Consider the following 25859-nt stretch of genomic DNA (forward strand, 5'->3'; position numbering starts at 1 on the left):
CTGCCGTGAGGCATGACCAGTGCTGGGGCCTCCGAGGCCGGGATCGGAGCATGCCGAGGGGTTAGGCCGGTGCTGGGGCCAGCGAGGCCGGCATCGGAGCCTGCCGTGAGGCAAGGCCGGTACTGGGGCCTCCGAGGCCAGGATAAGAGCCTGCCAAGGGGCTAGGCCGGTGCTGGGGCCAGCGAGGCCGGCATCGGAGCCTGCCTTGAGGCATGACCAGTGCTGGGGCCTCCGAGGCTGGGATCGGAGCCTGCCGAGGGGTTAGGCCGCTGCTGGGGCCAGCGAGGCCGGCATCGGAGCCTGCCGTGAGGCAAGGCCGGTACTGGGGCCTCCGAGGCCTGGATAAGAGCCTGCCGAGGGGTTAGGCCAGTGCTGGGGCCAGTGAGGCCGGCATCGGAGCCTGCCTTGAGGCAAGGCCGGTACTGGGGCCTCTAGGCCAGGATAAGAGCCTGCTGAGGGGTTAGGCCGGTGCTGGGGTCAGCGAGGCCGGCATCGGAGCCTGCCGTGAGGCAAGGCCGGTACTGGGGCCTCCGAGGCTAGGATAAGAGCTTGCCGAGGGGTTAGGCCGGTGCTGGGGCCAACGAGGCCGGCAGCGGAGCCTGCCGTGAGGCATGACCAGTGCTGGGGCCTCCGAGGCCGGGATCGGAGCATGCCGAGGGGTTAGGCCGGTGCTGGGGCCAGCGAGGCCGGCATCGGAGCCTGCCGTGAGGCAAGGCCGGTACTGGGGCCTCCGAGGCCAGGATAAGAGCCTGCCAAGGGGCTAGGCCGGTGCTGGGGCCAGCGAGGCCGGCATCGGAGCCTGCCTTGAGGCATGACCAGTGCTGGGGCATCCGAGGCTGGGATCGGAGCCTGCCGAGGGGTTAGGCCGCTGCTGGGGCCAGCGAGGCCGGCATCAAAGCCTGCCGTGAGGCAAGGCCGGTACTGGGGCCTCCGAGGCCTGGATAAGAGCCTGCCGAGGGGTTAGGCCAGTGCTGGGGCCAGTGAGGCCGGCATCGGAGCCTGCCTTGAGGCAAGGCCGGTACTGGGGCCTCTAGGCCAGGATAAGAGCCTGCTGAGGGGTTAGGCCGGTGCTGGGGCCAGCGAGGCCGGCATCAGAGCCTGCCGTGAGGCAAGGCCGGTACTGGGGCCTCCGAGGCCAGGATAAGAGCTTGCCGAGGGGTTAGGCCGGTGCTGGGGCCAACGAGGCCGGTAGCGGAGCCTGCCGTGAGGCATGACCAGTGCTGGGGCCTCCGAGGCCAGGATCGGAGCATGCCGAGGGGTTAGGCCGGTGCTGGGGCCAGCGAGGCCGGCATCGGAGCCTGCCGTGAGGCAAGGCCAGTACTGGGGCCTCCGAGGCCAGGATAAGAGCCTGCCAAGGGGTTAGGCCGGTGCTGGGGCCAGCGAGGCCGGCATCGGAGCCTGCCTTGAGGCATGACCAGTGCTGGGGCCTCCGAGGCCGGGATCGGAAATGCCGAGGGGTTAGGCCGCTGCTGGGGCCAACGAGGCCGGCAGCGGAGCCTGCCTTGAGGCAAGGCCGGTACTGGGGCCTCGAGGCCAGGATAAGAGCCTGCCGAGGGGTTAGGTCGGTGCTGGGGCCAGCGAGGCCGGCATCGGAGCCTGCCGTGAGGCAAGGCCGGTACTGGGGCCTCCGAGGCCAGGATAAGAGCTTGCCGAGGGGTTAGGCCGGTGCTGGGGCCAACGAGGCCGGCAGCGGAGCCTGCCGTGAGGCATGACCAGTGCTGGGGCCTCCGAGGCCGGGATCGGAGCATGCCGAGGGGTTAGGCCGGTGCTGGGGTCAGCGAGGCCGGCATCGGAGCCTGCCGTGAGGCAAGGCCGGTACTGGGGCCTCCGAGGCCAGGATAAGAGCCTGCCAAGGGGCTAGGCCGGTGCTGGGGCCAGCGAGGCCGGCATCGGAGCCTGCCGTGAGGCAAGGCCGGTACTGGGGCCTCCGAGGCCAGGATAAGAGCCTGCCAAGGGGTTAGGCCGGTGCTGGGGCCAGCGAGGCCGGCATCGGAGCCTTCCTTGAGGCATGACCAGTGCTGGGGCCTCCGAGGCCGGGATCGGAGCCTGCCGAGGGGTTAGGCCGCTGCTGGGGCCAGCGAGGCCGGCATCGGAGCCTGCCTTGAGGCAAGGCCGGTACTGGGGCCTCCGAGGCCAGGACAAGAGCCTGCCGAGGGGTTAGGCCGGTGCTGGGGCCAGCGAGGCCGGCATCGGAGCCTGCCGTGAGGCAAGGCCAGTACTGGGGCCTCCGAGGCCAGGATAAGAGCCTGCCAAGGGGTTAGGCCGGTGCTGGGGCCAGCGAGGCCGGCATCGGAGCCTTCCTTGAGGCATGACCAGTGCTGGGGCCTCCGAGGCCGGGATCGGAGCCTGCCGAGGGGTTAGGCCGCTGCTGGGGCCAGCGAGGCCGGCATCGGAGCCTGCCTTGAGGCAAGGCCGGTACTGGGGCCTCCGAGGCCAGGATAAGAGCTTGCCGAGGGGTTAGGCCGGTGCTGGGGCCAACGAGGCCGGCATCGGAGCCTGCCGTGAGGCATGACCAGTGCTGGGGCCTCCGAGGCCGGGATCGGAGCATGCCGAGGGGTTAGGCCAGTGCTGGGGCCAGCGAGGCCGGCATCGGAGCCTGCCGTGAGGCAAGGCCAGTACTGGGGCCTCCGAGGCCAGGATAAGAGCCTGCCAAGGGGTTAGGCCGGTGCTGGGGCCAGCGAGGCCGGCATCGGAGACTGCCTTGAGGCATGACCAGTGCTGGGGCCTCCGAGGCTGGGATCGGAGCCTGCCGAGGGGTTAGGCCGCTGCTGGGGCCAGCGAGGCCGGCATCGGAGCCTGCCATGAGGCAAGGCCGGTACTGGGGCCTCTGAGGCCAGTTTAAGAGCCTGTCAAGGGGTTAGGCCGGTGCTGGGGCCAGTGAGGCCGGCATCGGAGCCTGCCGTGAGGCATTACCAGTGTTGGGGCCTCCAAGGCCGGGATTGGAATCCTGCCAAGGGGTTAGACCGGTGCAGGGGCCAATGGCCAGCATCGGAGCCTGGCGTGAGGCAAGTTCACTCCTGCGGCCTCCAAGGTTGGTACCAAAGCCAGCTTAGGGGTTTGACCGGTTCAGGGGCCAGCGAGACCAGAACTGGGTCCTCCCATGAGGCAAGGCCGCTGCGTGAGCCAGCGAGGTCTGGATCAGTCCACTGAGTAGCCAGGCCACTACTGGGACCATCAAGAGTGGGATTGGTACTTGCAACGCAGCATGCACAGAGAAATATCGCAGAAAATATAAATCAGACGCTTCTCTTAATCAGCAATAACTAGGAGGAAAAGGGCAACAGGAAGAGGTTGAGCTATAGAAAGGGCCCTATAGTGAAGCAACTAATGTGATCAATCAGAGGGTATGTAATACTGGAGGACGGAGCCTCTTTAAAATGCAGGAGGTACATAAACAAATATATCAAAGTAAATCACCAAAGAAGTGTGGGATGGAGGGAGGGGGAGGGAATGGGACGGTGGCTGGAGGAGGGCTAATTGGATGATGTGTGCTTGTATATCCTCTCAAGTCTTGTACTCCAATGTGATTGATATATGACTACAATGCACCAATTTAAAAAATAAATTAATTAAAAAAAATAAATAAAATAAATGAAAAAAAAAATAAAAAAAAAAAAAAAAAAAAAAAAAAAAAAAAAAAAAAAAAAAAAAAAAAAAAAAAGCTAAAAGCCAGGGAATCTCAGGGGTCAGTACCTGGTTTTCTTTGCCATCTCCCTTAAGTTACAGAGAATGGTTGCTCTCCTATGGGCCCCATGCCTGCCTTCTCCTTTGCTAGTATCTGGGCTTTATACACCCCAGAAGCCAGGGCCCAGCCCACCACCCACCTCTCCCAGAGTTTGGCCTCCACAGGCTCCAACCCTTCCTCTCCTCCCTCTTTACCGCAGGGCTTGTTGGAGGGTGGCCCCTACCTGCCCCGGGCCCTGCAGCAGCCTCTGGAGCAGCTGGCTCGGTATGGGCGGCTCCTGGAGGAGCTCTTGCGGGAAGCTGGGCCGGAGCTGAGTTCCGAGCGCCAGGCCCTCGGGGCTGCTGTGCAGCTGCTCCGTGAACAAGAGGCCCGTGGCCGAGACCTGCTGGCCGTGGAGGCGGTGCGAGGCTGTGAGGTAAGGCCCCGGCTCCAGCCGCTTCTGCCCACACCTGGCCCTGTGGCCTCAGAGGCAGTTGGCAGGTGACAAAGAGCCAGACTTGAGGTCTGAGTCTCTCATTTCTAACCAACCTTTGCTGAGCCACTGAACCAGCCCTCAGTTTCCTCATCTGTAAATCAAGAAGCGATGTCCTGCCCGGTTCCCATGCCTTCATCTGCCTGTGTTCTCCTGCTCTCATCCTTCCCTCTCGGCTCCATCCTTCCGCCTGCATCCAACACCTGGACATGTACCATATTCTCCTTTACCTAGTACTTTACCCGCCCTGAGACACCAGAACAGGCTGGAATCTTACTTCCAGTGAGAAATACCTGTTCTTGTTCTTTGCCAGTTCTCTTCCTGGGCCTCCATTGTGCAAAGGCTTCTGCAGGGGAGGCTGAGAGCCTACTATACCATGTGCCTTCCCGCCTGGAGAGGCAGGGCTGTGCCGCCAGGCCACGCATGCTGTGTGTGGTGACCGGTGGATGGCCCTGCGCCTGGCCTGCCTCTGCTGGGAACTGGTGTATCAGACTCCCTTGCTCTAGAAGTCTACTTTCACTCCCCATGAAATACAAAGGGCCCCTGAGCCCAGCCGCCTTTCTTTTTCTTTCCCCAGATAGACCTGAAGGAACAGGGACAGCTCTTGCATCGGGACCCCTTCACTGTCATCTGTGGCCGGAAGAAGTGCCTTCGCCATGTCTTTCTCTTCGAGCACCTCCTTCTGTTCAGCAAACTCAAGGGCTCCGAGGGGGCCTCTGAGACCTTCGTTTACAAGCAGGCTTTTAAGGTACCTTGCCTGGAGTTGAGGCGGATGGAGGGGATGGGAACTGATTGTACTTGAGAACTCAGAATGTTCTAGAAGTTCAACCCCAACCCAGATTCAGAAGCTGCATCGTCTAGAGTAGGCTTTGGCCTGCAACTGTCAAGTTAGGGTGTCACAGGATGACGGGCTTTGCCATTGGTCTACTCCATGATAGTTCATGGACTGTCATAAAAACTATTAGAATGGACCTAGGAGGCATTCTAAGCCAGAATGGAAGAGAACCTTTTCCTTAAGGACTCATACCTTTTGAGTGAGAGATGGTTCCTGGGGTATGAGGAGAAAAGGACGCTATATATAAATTAATTTATATTAATTTAATCAAGTATATATAGTTATAGAGATGACTATATATAGTTTACTGAACCCAAGAAGGAGGGGGCTTGCTTTAGGGAACTAGCCAGATAAATGTCGAGAGCAGCCTATGGTCCTCGAACAGGCAGTGCAGTGATCCCGCACTGTATAGCCTGGTTTCTGGCCAGGCACAGTGGCACAGGCCTGTCATCCCAGTACTTGAGAGGCTGAGACAGGAGGATCGCATGCTTATGTCCAGCCTCAACAACTTAGTGAGGCCTTCAGCAACTGACACCCTGTTTCAAATTTTAAAAAGTAAAATAGGGTAGGGGTGTAGCTCAGAACAGAACACCCTTGGATTCAATCCCAAGTACCACACACAAAAATAAGCCAGATGTGGGTGTGGTTGCGCACGCTTATAATCCTAGCATTCAGGAGGCTGAGACGGAGGATCACAGCTTGTGGCCACCCTTAACTGCTTAGTGAGGCCCTCCGCAACTTAGTGAGACCCAGACCCCGTTTCAAAAATAAAGAATAAAGCTGGACGTGGTGGCGCATGCTTGTAATCCCAGCATTCAGGAGGCTGAGACCAGAGGATCGTGGTTCGCAGACAGCCTCAGCTACTTAGTGAGGCCCTCTGCAACTCAGTGAGATCCGGTTTCAAAATAAAGAAAAAAAATAGGGCAGGGGGTGTAGCTCAGAGGTCAAAAGCCCCTGGGTTCCATCCCTGGAGAAAGAAAGGAAGGAAGGAAGGGAGGGAGGGAAAAAAAATAGGTCTAGGGGTATATCTTGGAGGTAGAATACCCCTGAGTTCAATCCCCAGAACCACAAAAAATAAACAAATAAATAATAAATTAATAAATGTATGTTTCTTTTTGTGTGTGTGTGGTACTGGGGGTGGAACCCAGAGGCTTTCTACCTCCGGGTTGTACTCCCAGACCTTTTTTATATTTTATTTAGAAACAGGGTCTCACTAAGTTCCTGAAAGCCTCACTAAATAGCTGAGGCTGGCTTCGAACCCGTGCGATCCTCCTGTCTCAGCCTCCCAAGCGCGGGGATTACAAGCGTGCGCCACCACGCCCGACTTAAATGTATGTTTCTAAACTCTATCCCCCTACGCTAGTTCCAGCTCTGCCGGGGTGAACGTAGTGTGGACAAAATGCGTAGATTCAGAATAACATAGCATGGGTTCAAATCCTTACTCTTTAATAATCTATGATAATTGGGTGAGGTATTTCACGTGTCTGGGCCTCTTTCCCCTCCTGTGAAGTACAGTTGTTATGAAGATGAGGCATAGCGCACTTGTCACGTGGGAGGTGCTGGGCAAATGTTGACCGAACATCTACCCGATGCCAGGCTGAGTGTAGTGCTGCCCATGTGATACCTCCTAGCCAGGACACGTGTCCTCACCCACTCCCTCTGCTCTTCCTCAGACTGCCGACATGGGACTGACAGAAAACATCGGGGACAGCGGACTGTGTTTCGAACTGTGGTTTCGGCGGCGCCGGGCACGAGAGGCCTATACTCTGCAGGCAACCTCGCCAGAGGTCAAGCTCAAATGGACAAGTTCCATCGCCCAGCTGCTGTGGAGACAGGCAGCCCACAACAAGGGTACTGGGCACAGCTGAGGGAGTGTGCGTGGAATCGAAAGGCTTTGGGGGGTGTTCCGGAGAGTACGGAGACTGCCTGGGAAAACAGGATGAAGAAATAAGGATGACTTCATGGAGCACACACCTGTGATCCCAGTATTTGGGAGGCTAAGACAGGAGGATTGCAGGCTTGAAGTTAGCCTCAGCAACTGAGCAAGGCTCTCAGAAACTTAGACCCTGTTTCCAAATAAACAATAAAATAGGGTTGGTGAGGGTTGTAGCTCAGAGGTAAAATGGCCCTGGTACAATCGTCAGTGCCAGCCAGGAGTGGTGGGGCATGCCTGTAATCCCACTACCTGGGAGGCTGAGACGGGAGAATCATGAGTTTGAAGTCAGCTTCAGCAACTCTTTGAGGCTCTCAGAAACGTACCAAGACTCTGTTTCCAAATAAAAAATAAAACAGAGGGCTAGGGGTTAGAGGTAGCCCCTGAGTTTCACCCCAAGAACACCCCCTTAAACACACACACGCAAACACACGCATACGCAAACACAAAATTCCCAGTACCAAAAAAAAAAGAGTGACTTCAGAGAAGTTTTAAAAACTGTCTTAAGAGACACTGTTGAGGTCAAAGTAAGGTACAAAAAAGGAAAGAGAAAGCTAGTAAGTTTCAGGAAGTGAGAGCAAATGGCTGAGCAAAAGAAAACAAGGAAAGCCGAGCATGGCGCACACTTGTAATCCCAGCATTCGGGAGGCTAAGACGGGAGGATCACAGGTTCACAGCCAGCCTCAGCTACTTAGTGAGGCCCTCTGCAACTTAGTGAGACCCTGTTTTAAAATAAAGGATTAAAAAATCGGGATGGGGGTGTAGCTTGGAGGTAGAGTGCACCTAGGTTCAATCTACAGTTCTGCAAAGGAAAAAAAAAAAGAAAAAAGAAAAGAAAACAAGGAACTGCCAGCAGGATTGGGGATTGAGAAGCCGTCTTACTTGCTCTATGACCTGGGGGTTTGGGTTTGTTTGCTGTTTTGGTTTTGGGGTGGTTGTTGATTTGACTCGATTCTCTGAACCTTACTCTACTAATCTGAAAAGTGAAATTTCAGTATCTTCATCTTAGTATAACAGGGAAGTTTTTTGTCTTTGTGGCACAGGGGGATTGAACCCAGGGACTTGACCTCACCATGCTAGACAAGTAGTCTCCTACTGAGCTGTGTCTCCGGTTGATAAGGATTAATTAAAGTGATACATAAGGAGGCACTTTTTTAACTGTAAAATTGTGAGTTTGCTCTTGGTGCCCAAGATACGGGGAAGCTGAGCATTAGAAGAAAAACTGGGCAGCCAGGATGCAAAATGGGCAGGATGCAACATATGGGAGAGGAGACATAAATGTGAGGAGCAAGTCAGTACTACATGGCCGGGCCTGTCGTGGCAGTCAACAGGAAGAGTAATAAGCAATAGCAGAGGAAGAGCCGGGCATGCTGGTACATACCAAAGGAGGAAGAGGGAGGAAGGAGAGCTGGGAAGGAGCAAAATGAAGGGTCAGCCATCACGACCCGCGAGAGCTGGAGCTGAGAGGAGGCGGCAGGAGGTTGCTAACAGGGCCTCTGTTCCCTAGAACTCCGAGTGCAGCAGATGGTCTCCATGGGCATCGGGAATAAACCATTCCTGGACATCAAGGCCCTTGGGGAGCGGACGCTGAGTGCCCTGCTCACTGGAAGAGGTGAGGGACACGATGCTGGGGTTGTCCCCAGAGTCAGACCTTGACTCACCATGCAAGAACAATTGGGAGGCATGGTGGAGCCAGGGTCACAAGTGGGCCTCTTCCCAAAGCCTGTGGGACTGATGGAAGGCCCTCTATGAGACTGAGAGTGGTTCAGGGAGCCAGGAGGGCTTTCCCACACGGGCACCCCCCCCACTCCCACTCTCTGCAGCCGCCCGCACCCGGGCCTCCGTGGCCGTCTCATCCTTTGAGCATGCCGGCCCCTCCCTCCCCGGCCTCTCACCGGGAGCCTGCTCCCTACCTGCCCGCGTCGAGGAGGAGGCCTGGGATCTGGACGTCAAGCAAATTTCCCTGGGTGAGGCACCTCTCAAGGGGTGGCTCCCAACAGCTGGGTTGTCGTCGTGGTGATGTTCAGGCTGCCTGCTGCTGAGCAATTCCTTTTTCTAGCCAAGTAGCCCAGTTGCCATGACAACTATGTACAGCTTCCCCATTGCTAAAAGAGCCTTCCATCTGGTTGCTAGGATGATGCTTACAGCAGCCTGTTGCTAAGAAGCACTTCCTCTGTACCTTTCTCTCTAGCTCTCTGTGGGTTTCTATGGAAACTGCCTCAGCTTCCTGTTGTACCCTCCTGGTCCGCTTCTTCCCTGGTTGCTCTAATGGTGCTGCTGACAGTTTCCTGCCTCTTGGTAGGGGGGGCTTCTCTTGCAACTGGGTTGCTATGGCGACTCACAGCCTCCTGTTGCTATTCAGCTTTTTTCGCTGACAGAACAGCTTGGTTTGCTTAAGGTAACCTGCAGGGGATCTATGCTATGCTCTCACCCTGGCTTCCCTTCTAGCCCCAGAAACACTTGACTCTTCTGGAGATGTGTCCCCAGGACCAAGGAACAGCCCCAGCCTGCAGACCACCCACCCTGGGAGCAGCACTCCCACCCTGGCCAGTGGAGGGATCTTTGGGCTATCTAGGCAGGTAAGTCCTAGAAGTAAGGTTGGGGAAGGGGGGGTCACTTTATGTAGGCGGGCATTTCTGAACATGAACGCCTTAGAGGGCACAGTGAACCAGTGATTTTTTGGGGGGAGGGGCAGGTCTGGGGATGGAACTCAGGGGCATTCGACCTCCAAGCTATACCCCCTGCCCTGTTTTTTTTTTTATTCTTTATTTTGAAACAGGGTCTCACTAAGTTGCAGAGGGCCTCACTAAGCAACTGAGGCTGTCCGCAAACCGCGATCCTCTGGTCTCAGCCTCCCATATGCTAGGATTACATGCATGTGCCACCACGCCCGGCTGAACCAGCGATCTTCTGCTTCCAGTGTCCAGTCTGCCTTTCTCCCCTACCCCAGGCTTGGCTAAGAGGCATCAAGGCCAGAGGAGAAAAAGGATCTTTTAGTAAAAAACAGGCCTAGAGCTGGATGTGGTGGTGCATGCTTGTAATCCCAGCACTTGGGAGGCTGAGACAGGAGGATTGCGCAGGTTCGAAGCCAGCCTCAGCTACTTAGTGAGGCTCTCAGCAACTGAGACCCTGATTCCAAATAAAATATATATAAAAAAAAAAATAGGTCTGGGAGTATAGCTTGGGGGCAGAAAACCTCTGGGTTTTATCCCCAGTACCACAAAGAAAAAAAAAAGGGTCCTATAATCCCAGGGAAGCTGAGACAAGAGGATAGCAGTTTGCAGACATCCTCAGCTACTTAGTGAGGCCTTCTGCAACTTAGTGAGACCTTGTTTCAAAATAAAGAATAAAAAATAGGGCTGGGGGTATAGCTCGGAGCTAGAATGCCTCTGGGTTCCATCCCCAGAGGGAAAAAAAAAAAAACAAGGCATAGGGAAGAAATCTGCATAGGGCCAGGAGATGTCTCTGAGTTCACAGCAGTTTCTCTGCCCTCAGACTCATGCCCGAGCCCTGAGCGACCCCACCACACCGCTGTGACCTCGGTGAGTGGCCTCTGGCCCCCACATCCAGCATGCCTCCCTCTTGCTAGTACCTTCCTAACCTTAGCTGCATGGGAGTCAGCTTCCTCCCGCTCCTAATCCATCTCCCTCTTCTCTTCTGGCTTCTAGAGAAGATGCAGAACTTGGCTGCAGCCCCTCCTCTCAGCACGTTTTGGGCTGGGATGGCAGTGGAACATGGTCCCTCTGATTCCTGGACAGAGGGCTCAGGACCAGAGCATCCCTGCCACTGCTGTCTCTAGCTCCCCTCTGCTTGGTGCCTTGTCCTGCAGGAAGAGTGGCCACTTGCTTGCCTTCCTGCCCTGGAGGAGGGGAAACCACCCTCCTCTAGTCTTTCCCCATCCCAGGCCACTGCACAGGACCCTCCTGCCCTGCTGACAGCCTGTCTCTTCTCCCTTATCCCCTGGCTCTCCCAGAGAAGACTCAGCTCTGCCAGGCCAGCTGGAGCTCCTGGTGACTCTGTTCTGAGGTGTCATGGGAAATGGAGCTGTGCAAACAGTTGTAGGAGAGTGGGGTGGGAACTTGCAGACTTTATATATGTAATTACTGTTATTATAATGCTATTGTTATATTAAATATATTTACTCATGCTTTGCCTCCCATGACCCACAGCTGTCCTCTGGAGTAAGGTCTATCAACTAACTTCAGCACTTCCCCTCAACCATTAACTAGAACACACAAAAGTCAAGGCCCTCTACTAGTAGACGTTATTGGCCCAAAGCTGAAGGTGCAAGGCCCTGAGGGAAGTGTCTCCTCCACGGAGGCTCCCAGGGGCTCCAAGAAGTCTCTGAAGTTCCCGCTCCCTAGACTGCACACCCACTTCTTGCGGCTGAGCTGGCCTAAGCTGGGGTCCAGCACGGCTAGCAGTTCTCCAGTGAGCTCCCGCAGGGAGGGCCCAGGAACCCTCCAGGCTGCTTGTCAAATGCCAGGTCTTAGGCCCCAAAGATCCTGAATCTGAAGTCTGGGATTAAAGTCCAAGATTCTCACCCAGCAATTTGGTCATTACATGCCTGAAATGGTGACTGTTTCTTAGAAGGCCCAAGAAGGAGGGGAGCAGGACATGAGCAAACAGACACCAAGCCCTGTGCCACAAGACACCTGTTTATTGGGGACACAACTGAGACAGGAATGACAGGAATCGTACCAAAAATAGCAACGTCTACAGGGCCCCCGATGGGGCTAGAAGGGTACAGTGCCCCCACCCCCACCCCTTGTACAAAAATAAACTCTCACGCCTATGGACCAGCAAAAGCTGGCAGAGCAGCCCCTCAGCAGGAGCCCCACCCTCTGCCAGCCCTGGGACCCCGTTCTTTGACCCTCACCTCTGCCACTTCTAAGGCACTGTGACTCCCCTGGGCTGGGTGGGTACCGCCTGCCCGCCCTCCTTCACCGCTGCTGCTTCCCCTCCACCTCTGGTCTGCCTGGGGCTGGGATATGGGTCCCACTCTGCCCCCTGCTGGCTGCTCTACCCAACTACCTCTAGCGCTCCCCCACTCCTGCGGGGTAAGCTCACTAAGCTAAATCACCCTAAGAGGGTTCCCTACCGTTCTTGCCCCCCCAGCCCTGCTTCTCCAGATCTGGACAGCCCAGGGCCCTCCTCCCCATCCAGTGAAGGACTGGGAGGGGTGTCTCCTGATGGTGCTCGGCCATACGGAGGAGAGGCGTCAGCCTGGGGCGGCCGGCGGCCCCTAGCCCGACGGCTGTGGTGCACCTGAAGGTGCAAGGCCATGAGCTCAGGGGCTCCAGTGGCGAAGGGGCAAAAGAGGCAGCGGTGGAGGGCACCCCCTGGCCCGGCCTCGCCTCCCGGCCCCGCCCGCAGGGACAGGTCCAGGGGTTCGGCCTCACCGCCTCGCCCATTGCGCAGGGTCCTCCCGGGGCTGGCGGGCTTCCGACGGGAGCCCTGACCTCCGCTGCTGGAAGGAGGCCGGGGGCTCGCGGCACCTTCCACCCAGGTCACAGGCTGCTGAGCCTGCTTGCCGCCTCCTGAGGATGGGGCTGAGCCCCGCTGGGCAGAGGGGGGTGGCTCTGGGGGTGGACCTGGGCCTGCGCCACTCCTTTGCTCCCGGTGGTGCCGCTGCAGATGGTATTTGAGAGAGCCGGACTGGGTGCCCGCATAGTCACAGTGTGGACACTTGTAGGGGCGCTCACCTGGAGAGAATGGGCGGGGTGTCACGGGGTTGGAGTCACTGCACTCACGGGGTTAGAGTCACTGCGCACACACCCTACCCTGCTCACACTGTCCCATTTACAGCCTTCGGTCCCAGGGCCAGGGGCCACCACTGCCTCGCCCACTGGCTCTAATGTGAGCGCTTCCCAACAGATCTCATCTGAACAAGGGCTGCTGAAGGGGCCTGCCCTCAGCCCCTCCCCACACAGGAGGCTGCCCCTTACCTGTGTGCACTCGCAGGTGCACTTTGAGGTGATGCGCTGAGCGGAAGGATTTTCCACAGAAGGGACAATCCTTGCCGGTGGCCCCCCGGCCCCCTTCAGACCGGGTCCCTCCAACCATCAGCCCATTTTCTTCTGCAATAAACATTAGGGGGAAGGTGTAAGAGGTTTTGTTTTGCCCTGTTCAGGTCACACACCTCCACACCCCCCATAGGACCCCAGGGGGGAAACAGCAGGTTTGGGAACCTAAAAACCTGAGCTTAATGTGAGTTAAGGAGTTAGTGCCCTCTGAAAGTGGCAAAGCTTCCAGGGGGGGAATTAAAAAGGGGAGAAAAGGGTCCTTTTCAGAAGGAAGCTGCAGAGTGGCAGCAGAGGAGCTGCCACGTGGACACCTGGGGCGCACAGTGCCTACGTACCCTGCGTAGGGGCTGTCGACCGGGCCTGGGCCCCCGCGGCGGCAGGCCCAGAGTGTCCAGGGCCCTCGCTGGGGCGCGGGTGCAGGGAAGCCAGAGGGCCCAGCGACCTGCCCCGGGCCCAGCTCTCCTCCTCAGGCTCCACGACCTCCTCTTCCTCGGGTTCCTCTGTGCGTTGCCGCCGAGCACGCGCAGGGAGGGCCGAGGGCAGCGGGCGGAAGCCCCCGAAGTTTCGCCCGGCCCCGGGCTCAGCTCCTTCACCGTTGGGCCGGGATTCGCCAGCGCGCAGGCTCAGGTAGCCCAAGAGGCTCGGGGGCTCCCTCCGCTCCGCTGGGGTGGGCGCCGGGGCCAAGAGGAGGGCAGGGCCCAGCGGCTCATAGGCCAATAGGCCCAGGTCAGGAGGCTGGGGGGGCCGAGCAGGCCCAGAGGCGGGTCCCGGGGCACGCAGAGGGCCCAGCTTGCTGGCATGCACCTTCATGTGGTTCTTAAGGAACCAGGGCTCCTTGAAGCAGCGGCCACACACGGGACACGCATGATCGAAGGAGGCCTTGTGCTTGCGCATGTGGCCCTTGAGAAACCAGGACTGTGTAAAGCTCTGGCCGCACACTTGGCAGCGGAACTCTGGAGGTGCTGGGGGCTCTTCTGGAGCGGCAGGGGCAGGGGCAGGGGTTGCCTCACGTTCCGGCTCAGGCTCTGGGGCTGATCTGGGTTCTGGTTGGGGTGGAGGCTGCGGCTGCGGCTGAGGCTGAGGCGGGGTCGGGGTCGGGGGCGTGGCAGAGGTGGCCGCCAGGGGGCGCTCAGGAGCCCCGTGGACCGTCAGGCTGTGGTGCAGCAGCTCCTCCTCCTGGCTGGAGCCGAAACTGCACAAGCTGCACTTCCAAGGCCTGTGCAGGATGTGCAGGTGGCGTTCCCGCTCTGCGGAGGTGCGAAACTTGCCTTTGCAGAAGGGGCAATGGAAGGCAGACGAGGAAGGAGCCTGAGGCCGCACCAGGCCCTCAGTGGCAGGTGTGGCCTGCATGCCCCCCGAGCTTCGGGCTCGTCCCTGCTGGGCTTCACGCAGCAGCGCACGTTCCTCCAACTCCAGCAGCAGGCGCGCGGCGGGGCTGCGTGGGCGCTCAGGCTGGTGCGTTCGCAGGTGCGAGCGCAGCAGAGCCCGCTGCGCTGCGCGGTGGCCACAATGTGGGCACTGGAAGGCCTGGGCGCCCGGGTGCGCTCGCAAGTGCAAGGCCAGGATGGAGTTGAAGCGGAAGCGCTTCCCACATACAGGGCAGGGGAAGCGGCGTTCACCTGCACGGCTCTCAGACCAGCCCACTGCTCCCATCCCGGGCGACCCCGCGCTCACGCCCGGCCCGTTGGAGTAGCGCTGCAGGTCCAGCTCGCCGTCGAAGGCTGGTGGTGAAGGCGCTAAGTGGCCGCTGGGGACACGGGGACGTGAGCCCTGTGGAAGAGGACGCACTAGAGCAAAGGGTGCAAGGCAAGCTTGGGGGGAAGGCCAGAACAGGGTGGGTTGGGGCCTGACCCAGGAACTCGGGGATACCACTCACCTCCGGAGGTTGGGTGTGGGCAGGAATTGGATGTTGGGGCCAGGGAGGTAATTTACAATAAAAGGTCGAGAGAGGGGAGGGGAAGTACCGGTTTGGGAATCTGTAGGTTCAGGCTAGAGCTCCACTCACCTCCATGGACCCCCTTCACATTCTTTGGTTCTGGGGAGTACAGGGAAGAGGAAGAAAAGCTGCTAACCAAGGCAACAGGTGCTGAGGCTCTAAAGCAAGAGAGATTTGGAGGAAAGATGATTTTCAGCAGTGGAGATGCCCCAAGCCCAGACTCTTCCCACCTTGTATTCCTGAAACCTTTCCCTTCTTCCTACTTGCATCCTGAGGCGTGGGGGTTTGCTGTCCTAAAAAACTGTACCCTTGATCTGCCAAACCCCCAAAGGCTCCTGAAAACCCAGACTTCTTCCTCCGAGTTACACACTTTAACGCCTGGTGCAGAGCCGCGGCCACCTCACCCCCTGGCAGTGGGGGACACCATCGCCATACATCCCTCTTCCATTGGAGCGGGGCTGCACAGCTTGGCAAGCAGATGGGGAGATCCTGCCATGTGCCCCAGTGATCCAAACCGGACCAGTCACTCTCAGGCCCTCACTGACCAGCCAGCCAAACATCCTCCCAGGTTCCACAATCCTTGCTTCGGCCCCTACCCTGCCTCTCCTGCCTCTCGGTCTTTCCCCCTCCTTCTCCCTCCCTCCGCCTGGATTCCTGATCCATTCATTTCCATTCATTACAGAGACTCATTCATGCATGGGAGAGAAACACCTCCCAGCAGCAGCAGAGTCTGGAGACAGACAGAGGGGGAGGGGCATGAAGGGGGAGAGAGCCAGAGAGGGAAGGAAGAGAGTTGGGGGAGGAGTGAAGTTAAGGGGCACTGCCAGTCTGGGGAAGGGGTTAAAAACGGCAAATACCGTCCAGGATTCATCCCCTGTTTCAAACCTTGGAGCCTGCAGTGTGATGGGGCATCTCAGCCCCTTTGTCCAGGGCTGTTCCGAGGCAAGCTTTCCTCCTCTCTGCAGGGGAGAGGCTTCCTCACACAAGAGGAGGATTACACTGGCTCTGAGCTCAAGAGGCTGGAGTGAGGGACGGGGGGCGGGGCTGGGCCATCTGCACAGATAGGGGCTCCATGCAGGCTCTGAGCAGGAAGGGGTTAAAATTCTCCAGCTAAAATTCCCCAGGCCTGAGGCACGCTGGGCTGGGGAAGGAGAGCACTGAGAGGAAGAGGATGGGAGGGGGGTGCTGATTCTGAGCTACAGAGGACATCAGCTTCAGGACTCAGAGGCAACCCAGAATTAAAATTCATGGAAATAGGCCTGAGAGGATAACCAGAAGTCATCTGGTCTACCTTCCTGCCCCCATATAAAACTGTATCTGGTCATGGCTGGATGAATGTGTACCTAACCTTTCTAACCCAAGATAGGAAGAATAAGCTGGGCCTAGTGGCTTGGGAGCCTGGGAAAGGAGGATCATAGGTTTGAGACCAGCCTCAGCAACATAAGATTCTCTTATGTTGAGAATCTGCTTCAAAATTATTAGTGAGACCCTGCTTCAAAATAAAAAACAGAAAAGGGGTGTAGCTCAGAAAGAGAATACCCCTGAGTTCAACCCCCTCAAAAGAAAAAAGAATAGTTGAAATATAAAGAACTAACTTCCTTACAATAGGCAGTATTAAATGAAATGGGTTACTGAGGGGAAAAAAAAAAAGGACTCAAGGACTCAGCAAGCATTCTTTTCCTTATAGATCTTTAATAGATGAGAACTGGGACAGGAATCAGCCTTGCTTATCAGCAGAGAGGAGGCTCTGGGAGTCCATGACTTCCTTAAATTTTAACAGTTAATGGATGTGGTTAAGACTCCATGATGGGGCAGGTACCTGTTACATGGAGAATCTGGTCTCTGGGAGTGATAACAGATTGACGTCCTTGTCCAAAGGTCACTAGATGATCTCTGCCACCATTTAACGTGTGTATATTTCTGTGGTTCTAAATTCGGGCATATGCTCTCATCCTCTGGATTCTCCAAACACACTTCCTGTCCTAGGGCCAAGAGCCTAGCCAGGTTCACCAAATAATTTCCCCATAGGTGAATTAGACTAGGAGTATGTGGTACAGGCCCATACTGATCAGTGATACGCCCAGTCTCATCAGTGATAACTCTACAACCTTCACTAATCACCTAAACTTTCACTTCACTCATCTGTAAAATATGGACAAATTTATACTGATGATTCCTTCTCCCTCCAAAGTTCTGTGGTTCTAAGTAAAAGATTCTTGGAGACCCCAGAGAAACGTTGAAACAAATGGTCACTCCTTCAGTACCATGGAGAGTGCAGTGGGCTACCAGAGAAGGCACCTTGGCCACCTCAGTACCACAGAGAGCTATGAAGTGCTGGAGGGGCCATGTTTTTGCTATTTTAGCACCTCAGATAAGACACTGAAAAAAGCCTTTTTTCCCCCCTCGATCTGGGAATCATAGCAGGAAGAAAAAAAGGAAAAAAAAGTGGTACCAGAGGGATTATTTTGGCCTTTTAGATGTCACTGAAAATAGACAGAGGTACTAGAAAATAGATGTAACTAGAAAAATTTTAATTAGCTATAAGGAGTGTCCTCACAGTTACAGTTTGTTCATCCTGGAATGAGTTACTGAGGCATCGTATTTGGGTCCATCACATTCTGTTGCTCTCCTGGGGATTCCCGGAACATCCTGGTGTACAGCCAATCTGGTATATTCAGAGGAAGCAGATGGCCGGGAGGGGGGGGAGGCTGGGAATACTGCATGGTCATAGCTGACTAACCTATGGGCACATATTCTGATTCTGAGAAGATTCTAGGGCCTCTGAAACTGCCTGGAGAATAAAAAGCAAAATACTTCCCGAGAAGCTGGCCTCTTACCCAAGGCGAAAAAGAGCAGGAGCAGAGCAGGAGCAGAGCAGGCAAAGCTTCCTCCCCCCAAACAACAACAATCCCACTCTGTACACACCAGTTGCCAGGATGGAAATACAGAGATATATAAGAAAGCCCACGCTGAGGCTGAATTCCTCAGCAGGGAGAGCTTCCCCAGAGGTGGCCCCGAATGAGGCCTGCTAGGCCGAGTCAGACCACCTCAATCACGTCCTGCCAATCCAGAGTCCAGGCGTCTGATCTCCACAGGGGAGGGCACCAACGGGCACTGGGACCCTAGGTCATACATGTACACCCAGTGGACAAAGGCCACAGCTTTCTATACTCAGGCCTTAAACACTACCCAGGAGACTTGGGCAGACAGTAGCACTGACCTACTTTCCACCCCATTGGGAATCAAAGGTTATCGTGCTTTTATTTGGATTCTATAGGAATAGGCAAGGGGTAGGGATCAGAGCTATTTCCAAAACCAGAGGCCAATTACTCTTCCAAGCTTGGACAGCTAGGGGACAGGGTGTGGACCATCACGCAGTTGAGTGGGGAAGGGTGGGCCTTGGTGAAAACACTTGCACACAACAAAGACAGGTACACAAAAGCATGTGCTAAATGGAGGACTAAGCTGACTGCCCCTCCAGCCCTGTGCTTCAAAAGTTTTTAGGATCAAGGCGTAAGGAGCAAGGGTGTAGGATTTGGGGGGCTTGTCAGGCCTCTGTCTCTGGCCATCTCGACCACTTGATGTTGTCCCTCTGCTGAGAATCCTACACCTCCAGAGTCTGCTAATTATGACAAGCACTGCACTAGATGAGAGTAAAAGGAAAGGGGGCGTCTTAGGTGGTCCTGAATCAAGGCCACCTTCATCACACAGATGTGCCAACAGTCTGCTTCCAGGGTCTCCGCTCCTTGCCCTCTGAACCTCACTGCTCGGAGCTCCTCTAAATGCACCCTACACCGCGGCCTGCCACCTTTGAGATTTTCTTGCTAACACCTCCTTGCCCCTTCCCACTGCCCTGAGCTGGGGGCATGGAAGCTTCGTCACGGGCTCCTAAGCGCAGCAGGAGGTGAGAGGACGGTACACCTGCTGCAGCCCCACCGCCACGAATCTTTTTAACACTCGTGTCCTAACTTGACCCCGATTTTGAAAGTTCTGGAAGACCTGGATTTGGGGAAGGGGGACGCGTATCCAGCCCCAAATCCCCTGACTAGAGCTGACCCTAGAAAAGTCAGCCCTGAGGCCCACAGGAGCCTCGGTCCTGAGTCTGGAAGGTGGGAGGCGGGCAGGAGAGGCTCTGGGAAAACCCCCTCCCAGAAATAGGTTGGCAAGGAGGCTAGGCCCTGCGATCCCGTGCGGGAGCTTCTTCCAGCAGCACCCCAGACCCCTCCCGGGGAAGATAAGCGGGAAGGATGATGGGGGCAGGGTGGGGAGATAAGGAGGCCAGGGCTCCGCCACCCCCGGCCAGGAGAACAAAAGCTGAGTAACAGCCGGCTCGCCGCGGCCGCGGGCACAGCTCTTTGTGACACTTTGTTTGGGACGCGGAGAGGGAAGCACCCCCACCCCCCTCCCCGCCCCCTCTCCGGAGAGTTTGCGCCCTCCCCTCCCCCACCTGCCCTACCTGGGCCGGGGGCGCTCGGCTCGGGGCTCGCGGCCCCACGGCGCGCACCGGGCCCTCGCGCCCTGCCTCCGGCCCCCACAAAGGCGCCCGCGCCCCCGCCCGCCCGCCGCCTTCCCCGCCGCCCCCGCCCCCCCCCCCGCCGCTCCGGCCCCCACCCCGCCCCCCAGGCGCTCTGGGCGAAGTTTGCCGGGCCGCGCCGGCGCCCCTCCCCCGCGCCCGCCCCCTGCACCTGCTCCGGCCGGCGCGGCCCCCCCGCGGGGGCGGGGAGGGGGCGCGGGCCGGGGGGGGGGGGGGGCCGGGGGCGGCGGCTACTCACGGGCGGGCGGCGGCGGCGGCGCGGGCGGCGGGCGCGGGCGGCGGGCCGGCGGCGCGGGCGTCAGCGTTACGTGGGGCCGGGGGAGATGCGCCGGCCCCGGCCCCCCCGCCCCCGGCCCGGCCCCCGCCCCTCCCCGGGCCCCCGCCCCCGGCCCCGGCCCGCATTGTGTGCGGCGGGAGGCGGCCCGGCATTAGCATGCGGGGGGCGGCGCGGCGGGCGGGAGCGCGCTCGGCCGGGGCCGGGGGCCGGCGGGCGGGGGGCGCGGACGCAAAGGTCATCCCGTCCTTCCCCGGCCTCCAGGCCCGCGCCCCTCCCACCCCGACCCGGACATACCAGGGAAGGAGCCGGCCGCGCCGCCGGCGCTGCCCCGACACGCTCAGGCTCGGGAAGTTCTTCCTGGGGTTTTATCTCAAAGCCTCTCCCTTACAATTTCTGTCTCTCTTTTGGGGGAGGAGGAGGGGCGATTATAGAGATAGTAAATGTCTGCCGTATAAGAAACATTATTAAAGTTGCTCCTCGGTCCTTTCTGTTCTTGATAAACAATTCTCATTCCTTCCCCTCGAGTTCTCGTTTCCATTCTTTAAGACACTTTAATGGCTCTTCAATACAACAAATATTTACTGAGTGCTTACCAAGTACCTAGCACTGTGCTCCGCGCCGTGGGGGATGCACAGATGGGGGGCTGGCAGGCACCTTCCCTCCAGAAGACTGTAGATTGCACGACAGCCACACACTTTTAAGTAGTATGCTCAGATTTAGTCAATATTTACTGAGTGCCTGCCCACGTATTTAATAGTATACAATCCTTAGCAATAATCCCATAATATAATTACTTCTCATTTACAGGTAAGAAAAACCAAGCTCCAGGAGTCTCTTTCCCCGCTGGCCTACGAGTTTAAGTATCCTCCGTGCAAGCTCAACACTCCACGTCAGAGCACCATTAAGTTAAAATCATTCAAGTGGGGACACAACAGTGTTCTGGATCCCTTTAAAATGTAATTTCAGTACCCCTAGAAAGAGTGGATATGGCACTCCAATATTGTGGGCAAAAGCGGCTTATAAGGAAGGCCACCTGCTTCTCGGGACTCCATTTCTTGAAACTAACTCCCAGGGGTTTTCTGACTCAGTCTCTCCTACCATCAATAACAATAGCCACTAGTGTTTATTGAGCACTTCTGTGCTCCGGTGCTGGGCTTATATGTATTTTCTCTTTAAATGCTCAAGGCAACCCCTTGAGATAGGTATTAACTTCCCTTAATAGATAAGGAAACAGATTAAGCAACTTGCCCAAGGTCATCCAGGTAGATCTGGGGCTTGAACTTAGGTCTGGTGGTTGTCTCCAGACCTCAGGCTCTGTACTGATAGGCCTTTTCTATCTCTGAGCTGTATAGATTCAGGCCCAGCTGTTTCTGCTGTACAAATAAATGTCCCCAGCTCAGCTTCTGAATAAACCCATTAGTATACAGGCAGCAGGCACATCAGTATGACCGCAGCCACACCATTAATGGTTATTAACCGCTCACCCTGAAGCATTTTGTAAGCTGCCTTTTATCAGTGAAAAAGCTGAGGTTCAAATAGGTAAAATAAAGTCACAACAATGTGCCCAAGGTCACACAGCTGGAAAAGTGTTAAGAGCTGTGATTCAAGCCACACCGGAAAGAACTTTTTCTTTCAGAAATCGTCCTGAGATCAACCATTTGGGGGCCATGTCCTATATACACGTGTGGGTGCAGGTTTATCACTGAGTCAAAGCTCATCCTACTTTACTAAGCAGGGCTTCCCATCCACTAGCAACAGGGCTTTCCCAGCCAATGCAGAGGAAATTATTCAAGACAGGAAGGAGAGGGAAGAAACTTTCAGGAGAGGGAGAGATAGGAAAAGTAGGGAACTGAGATTTGCCTGGTCTGGGGACAAAGCCACAAGTGGTAATAAGCAATCTAGACAGCAATATTAGGGCAGTGTGGGTAATTTAAGGAGGACGCCAAAAAAGGAGAAAGATTAAGTGGAAATATGGGGAAAGTGATGTTGGGGGGCAGTAGCTTCCAGTGGATGAGGTGAGTGGACCCAGAATGGGCAGCAATGGGGGCAGCCGGAAATGGAAACAGCGAGGCGGGGCTATGTCTACCCACTCCCTGGACCCTGAGGCCTCACGGGGGACCTTTGCCCCACCACACCCGTCCTGCCAGCCTTTCTCTGCCAAGACAAGTTTGTAGTCTGCTCTGAACGCCAAGCTCCTGAGGAGCCCCAGGACCCAACTGAGCCTCATCCCTGTGGAGTAGCTGCCTCAGAAGAGGTGGGTGTGGGGTCCTCGCCTCAATTCCCTGGATAGTGGGAGGGGCCAGAAGGGTGTCCTAGAGCGATGATGTTATGTGTCCTGTCTCCTGAGAAAGGCCCAAAATGAATGTTTCCGACCTAGGAAGCACCCAGCTCTTGTGGTCCAGGGAGTGATGGAGGACAGAGCTGATCAGCCAGAGCAGGACAGACCCAGTGTTCGCCTGGAGAAGCTGCAGCACTGGGCGAGGCACAGGCAAAGCGCACGGCTCCTGGTGCTGGCGGTGAGGCCAGGCTGCCCCACCCCGGTTCTCAGTGCCTCTACTTCCACCCAGTTCGCTACCATCCACATGCAGCGAGCGTGGGCAGTGTGCTGGCAACTGGGCTAAGCGCTGAATCGGGGAGGGGGGTAACACCAGAAAGAAACCAGGCGAGACCCTTAATCTCCAAGTAGCTTCTGTCGTGTGGGGGAAGCACACAGGTGAGCAAACTACAACATTCAACGGTATTGAATTTTTAAATATCACTTCCTTTGCTAGCCTTGGTTGACTCCTTCCCAGTGCAGTCATCTCAATTACTGATCTCTGGAAGAGGCAAGGGTTATGAGGAGGGAAGAGAGTCCCTGGACAGCTTCTCCCTAAATGACCCTGCTCTGCCCCCAGGTGAGCCAGCTCTGGCTGGCTATAGCTACGGTGCCCTTCGCTGTCTCACTTTCCTGCCTCAACTCGAACTGTCACATGGCCACGGCACTGCCACTGGGGCCTGGAGTCTCAGTAAGTCCCACCACAGGGCGGGTGGAAGGGAAGTCCTGGCGAGCCCCCTGGGACCCGAGTCTAACACTTGCCCCTCTCACCATTCAGGGTCTCCTCACTGGCACTGTCACCCTTGAGGTTCGCAGAGCACCCCGACTCTGGAAGGTGAGATGGAAGACAATGCAGTGCTGTTCTCTCACCCCTAACACACACACACACACACACACACACACACACACACACACACACACACTCTCTCTCTCTCTCTCTCTCTCTCTCTCTCTCTCTCTCTCTCCTCAGCCTAGGAAGTAAGTGGCTTTTTAAGTGTTGATTCATCTTCCCAGTGTCTGTTCCTGACTGGCCTAAAAGACTAGGAGAAAAAGAAAGTTAGAGGACTAACGGTCCTACTTGGAGAGAAACAGGAGCTGAGTTTTGCTTTCAGCTGGACTCAGGTGGGACTTGAGGTTGGACTGGTCCCCTAGGCCGGGCAGCTGAACTGGCTCGCCGGCAGGTGCGGGCCATGATGATACTCAACACCTTCAACCTGATCTTGGGCTTCATCGTGTTGGTGGTCGAGGTGATGAAGACAGCTTTGGGGCCTTCCCAGACTGCCCCCTCCCAGGTACTGGTGAAGGAGGTGGGAGGAGAAGGAAGCAAGAGATGGAGAGGGGGGAAAGGCAGGGAAAGTGAGGTGCTGGCACCCACGGCATCCTCAACCCTGTCAACCTGCAGCTGGCGGGCCTGCTGGTACTGGAGCTCAGCACGGAGGCCTTCGCCCTGACGGGAGTACTGGCTTCAGCATATGCCCTGTTCTTGCTGAGACAGAGGAAGCCAGGATGCTTCAGGAGCCAGAGTCTGCACTACCAGGAGCTGCAGGAGGTACTAGGGGCAGGAAGGGAAGCATGGAGCAGCCGGCTGCCAGCTAATTTTCCCACTGGCTATCCTGATCTATGGCACTTCCGGGGAAATAATGGGGCAGGAGGGAAATGAGGGCCGTAGTTGAAGCTGATTGGCTTTCTGGCTTTGAATGTTCCCCCCCTATTGGTGGGTAAGAAGGAATGGGGTTTCTAAATGATTGACATAGAAGAGTGGGTGAATATTAGGAAACTGCCAAACTATGCATTGGAAGGGTAGCCCATCCTGGTGGCTCATGCCTGTAATCCCAGTACTTGGAAAATTAAGACAGAATCATCACAGGTTCGAGGTCATCCTCAACAATTTAGCAAGTTCCTCTGCAATTTAGAAGATCCTGTTTCAAAAAAAAAAATTTTTTTTTTTCTAAAAAAATATGAGGCCAAGCATGGTGATGCACGCTTGGAATACCAGCATTCGGGAGGCGGAGACTGGAGGATCAAAGTTCACAGACAGCCTCAGCTACTTAGCGAGGCCCTTCGCAACTGAGTGAGACCTGTTTTTTGTTTGTTTGTTTGTTTTGTTTTTGCAGGTCTGGGGATGGAACCCAGGGGCATTCGACCTCTGAGCTACACCCCCTGCCCTGTTTTTTTTTTTTTTTTTTTTTTTTTGAAACCGGGTCTCACTGAGTTGCAGAGGGCCTCACTGAGTAGCTGAGGCTGTCTGCGAACCGCGATCCTCCGGTCTCAGCCTCCCAAATGCTGGGATTACAAGCGTGTGCCACCACGCCCGGTTTGAGTGAGACCTGTTTCAAAATAAAAAAAAAAAAAAACCTAAAAAAATAGGACTGGGGGTGTAGCTTGGAGGTACAATGACCCTGGGTTCCATACCCAGTACTGCAAAAAAAATGAAAAATAAATAAAAAGACTAAAAAATAGAGCTGGGGGTATAGCTCGGAGGTACAATGCCCCTGGGTTCCATCCCCGGTACTGCAAAGAAAAAAAAAAAAAATATTGGTAGGGCTATAAGAAAAGATAGGTTAGAAGCAGGTATGGTGGTGCATGATTGTAATCCCAGTACTTGAGAGGCTGAGACAGGAGGATCACAGGCTCCAAGGACAGCCTCAGAAGGTAGAGACTCTAATCAATCTAGTGAGACCCTGTTTCAAAATAAGAAAACAGGGCTGAGGGTGTAGTTTGAAGGTAGAATGCCCCTGGGTTCAATCCCTAAAACCACACACACACACACAGGATGGAGTAGTAGAAATTTGCTTCCATCTGGGGCTTCGCCTTTCTCACTCCTCCGTACAATTTGCTCACACAATGTCTGCTTTTTAGGGGCTCTCCGGAGTGGAGGATGTTCCGAGTTTGGAGAATGGGCCCATGGTGGCCAGCACAGGGACTGGTACAAACGAGTGAGCGAGTCTGCGATGGGGGAGCAGACGGTGTTCCTGCCCTGCTACCCAAGGGCGCACTCTCTAGACCCGCACCCCACCCCGCAGCCTCGGGGCCAGCCGGACTCCTGGGACGACCGAGAACTCCGGAGGAGAGCCTTCGGCTTTCACTCAACAAAACCTCCCTCGCCTTCCCTGCTAGAAGAAGGAGCGTGGGCCACAGTCCTCCGTGGAGAGCGGCTCCCGCCTTCCCCACTCGCCCAGCGCCTCCGGGGCCCGCCGGCCTCCGCGGTCCGTCCACTCGGCCTGCGCGTCCGGAGCGCGGCGCCTGCGCACGCCGGCCCTGCCGCCAGGGGGCGCAGTCCTCGGGCGGGCGCGTACTCCGGAGCCTACCAGTCCCGGCATGCCCTGCGACCGCGACCTGCTGGGAAATAAAGAGCCTTCCCGGCGGCGGGGCGCCGCGGCCTCGCCGAGCGCCTCCTCGGACGCGACCACTGCCCGGGGCGGGGAGGAGCAGGCCGGGCGGCGGCGTCCGGGCCCCGCGCCGCAGCGCCCGCGGGGAGGGAGCCGCCGTCGCCGCTCGGCCGCACGCCCGCCGGCCCGCACCCCGCGCCCGCCGCAGGCCGGGGGCGACGCTGGGCAGAGCCGGCGCCCCGCGCCCGCCGCCGCGCCCCCCGCGCCGCGCCCAGGTTCAGAGTCCTGAGACTTGGAGCGCGCGCGAGAAGGAGCTGGCGATGATGAGTCAGGAGCGGGGCCTTCCCGCTCCCCTCCCCCGGCCCGCGCCCCGGAGGACCGGCCCCTGGGCACGCGGTGGGCCCGGCCGGCCGGCGGGAGGACGCGGCCGCGGCCTGACGCTTTCCCGCCTCTTCCGAGCACGCCGGGGCGCCGAGCTCCAGGGCGGGCGCGGAACTGCGCAGGCTCAGCCCCTGGGC

The 25859-nt window shown here is 56.9% G+C and overlaps 3 protein-coding genes across 4 annotated transcripts in view; 2 read left to right on the forward strand and 1 right to left on the reverse strand.

The window, feature by feature from the left end:
- The window catches only part of ARHGEF40 (Rho guanine nucleotide exchange factor 40), a gene marked incomplete at both ends in the record, with an annotated part of 29766 nt that extends 19304 nt beyond the window's left edge, over nt 1–10462 (forward strand). Inside the window, 7 exon segments of the mRNA XM_080707081.1 lie at nt 3885–4100; nt 4735–4905; nt 6666–6843; nt 8433–8537; nt 8749–8892; nt 9374–9504; nt 10421–10462. Coding sequence (XP_080563207.1) covers nt 3885–4100; nt 4735–4905; nt 6666–6843; nt 8433–8537; nt 8749–8892; nt 9374–9504; nt 10421–10462 — 987 coding nt within the window.
- A 1560-nt stretch (nt 10463–12022) lies between these two features.
- ZNF219 (zinc finger protein 219) lies at nt 12023–20049 on the reverse strand (the record flags this gene model as incomplete). Of its 2 annotated transcripts, XM_080707289.1 has the most annotated exons (5): nt 19989–20049; nt 14957–15037; nt 13287–14721; nt 12874–13005; nt 12023–12630 (listed from the first exon to the last, which is right to left on the reverse strand). In XM_080707289.1, the coding sequence occupies exons 2-5, from the start codon at nt 14960–14962 to the stop codon at nt 12023–12025; spliced, it is 2181 nt and encodes a 726-aa protein (XP_080563415.1). In that variant the 5' UTR covers nt 14963–15037; nt 19989–20049. The 2 variants fall into 2 exon arrangements, with proteins under 2 accessions (XP_080563415.1, XP_080563414.1); XM_080707288.1 differs by lacking the exons at nt 14957–15037; nt 19989–20049 and adding an exon at nt 19660–19842 and having other exon boundaries at nt 13287–14738.
- A 2057-nt stretch (nt 20050–22106) lies between these two features.
- TMEM253 (transmembrane protein 253) lies at nt 22107–24952 on the forward strand (the record flags this gene model as incomplete). Its single annotated transcript, XM_080707391.1, has 6 exons — nt 22107–22214; nt 22593–22703; nt 22791–22847; nt 23194–23304; nt 23415–23561; nt 24872–24952. 6 exons carry the CDS (start codon nt 22107–22109, stop codon nt 24950–24952), a joined length of 615 nt encoding a protein of 204 aa, XP_080563517.1.
- Nucleotides 24953–25859: the final 907 nt, after the last annotated feature.

This window comes from Muscardinus avellanarius (genome assembly GCF_963383645.1).
Source record: "Muscardinus avellanarius genome assembly, chromosome: 12".
Classification (NCBI taxonomy): Eukaryota; Metazoa; Chordata; class Mammalia; order Rodentia; family Gliridae; genus Muscardinus; species Muscardinus avellanarius.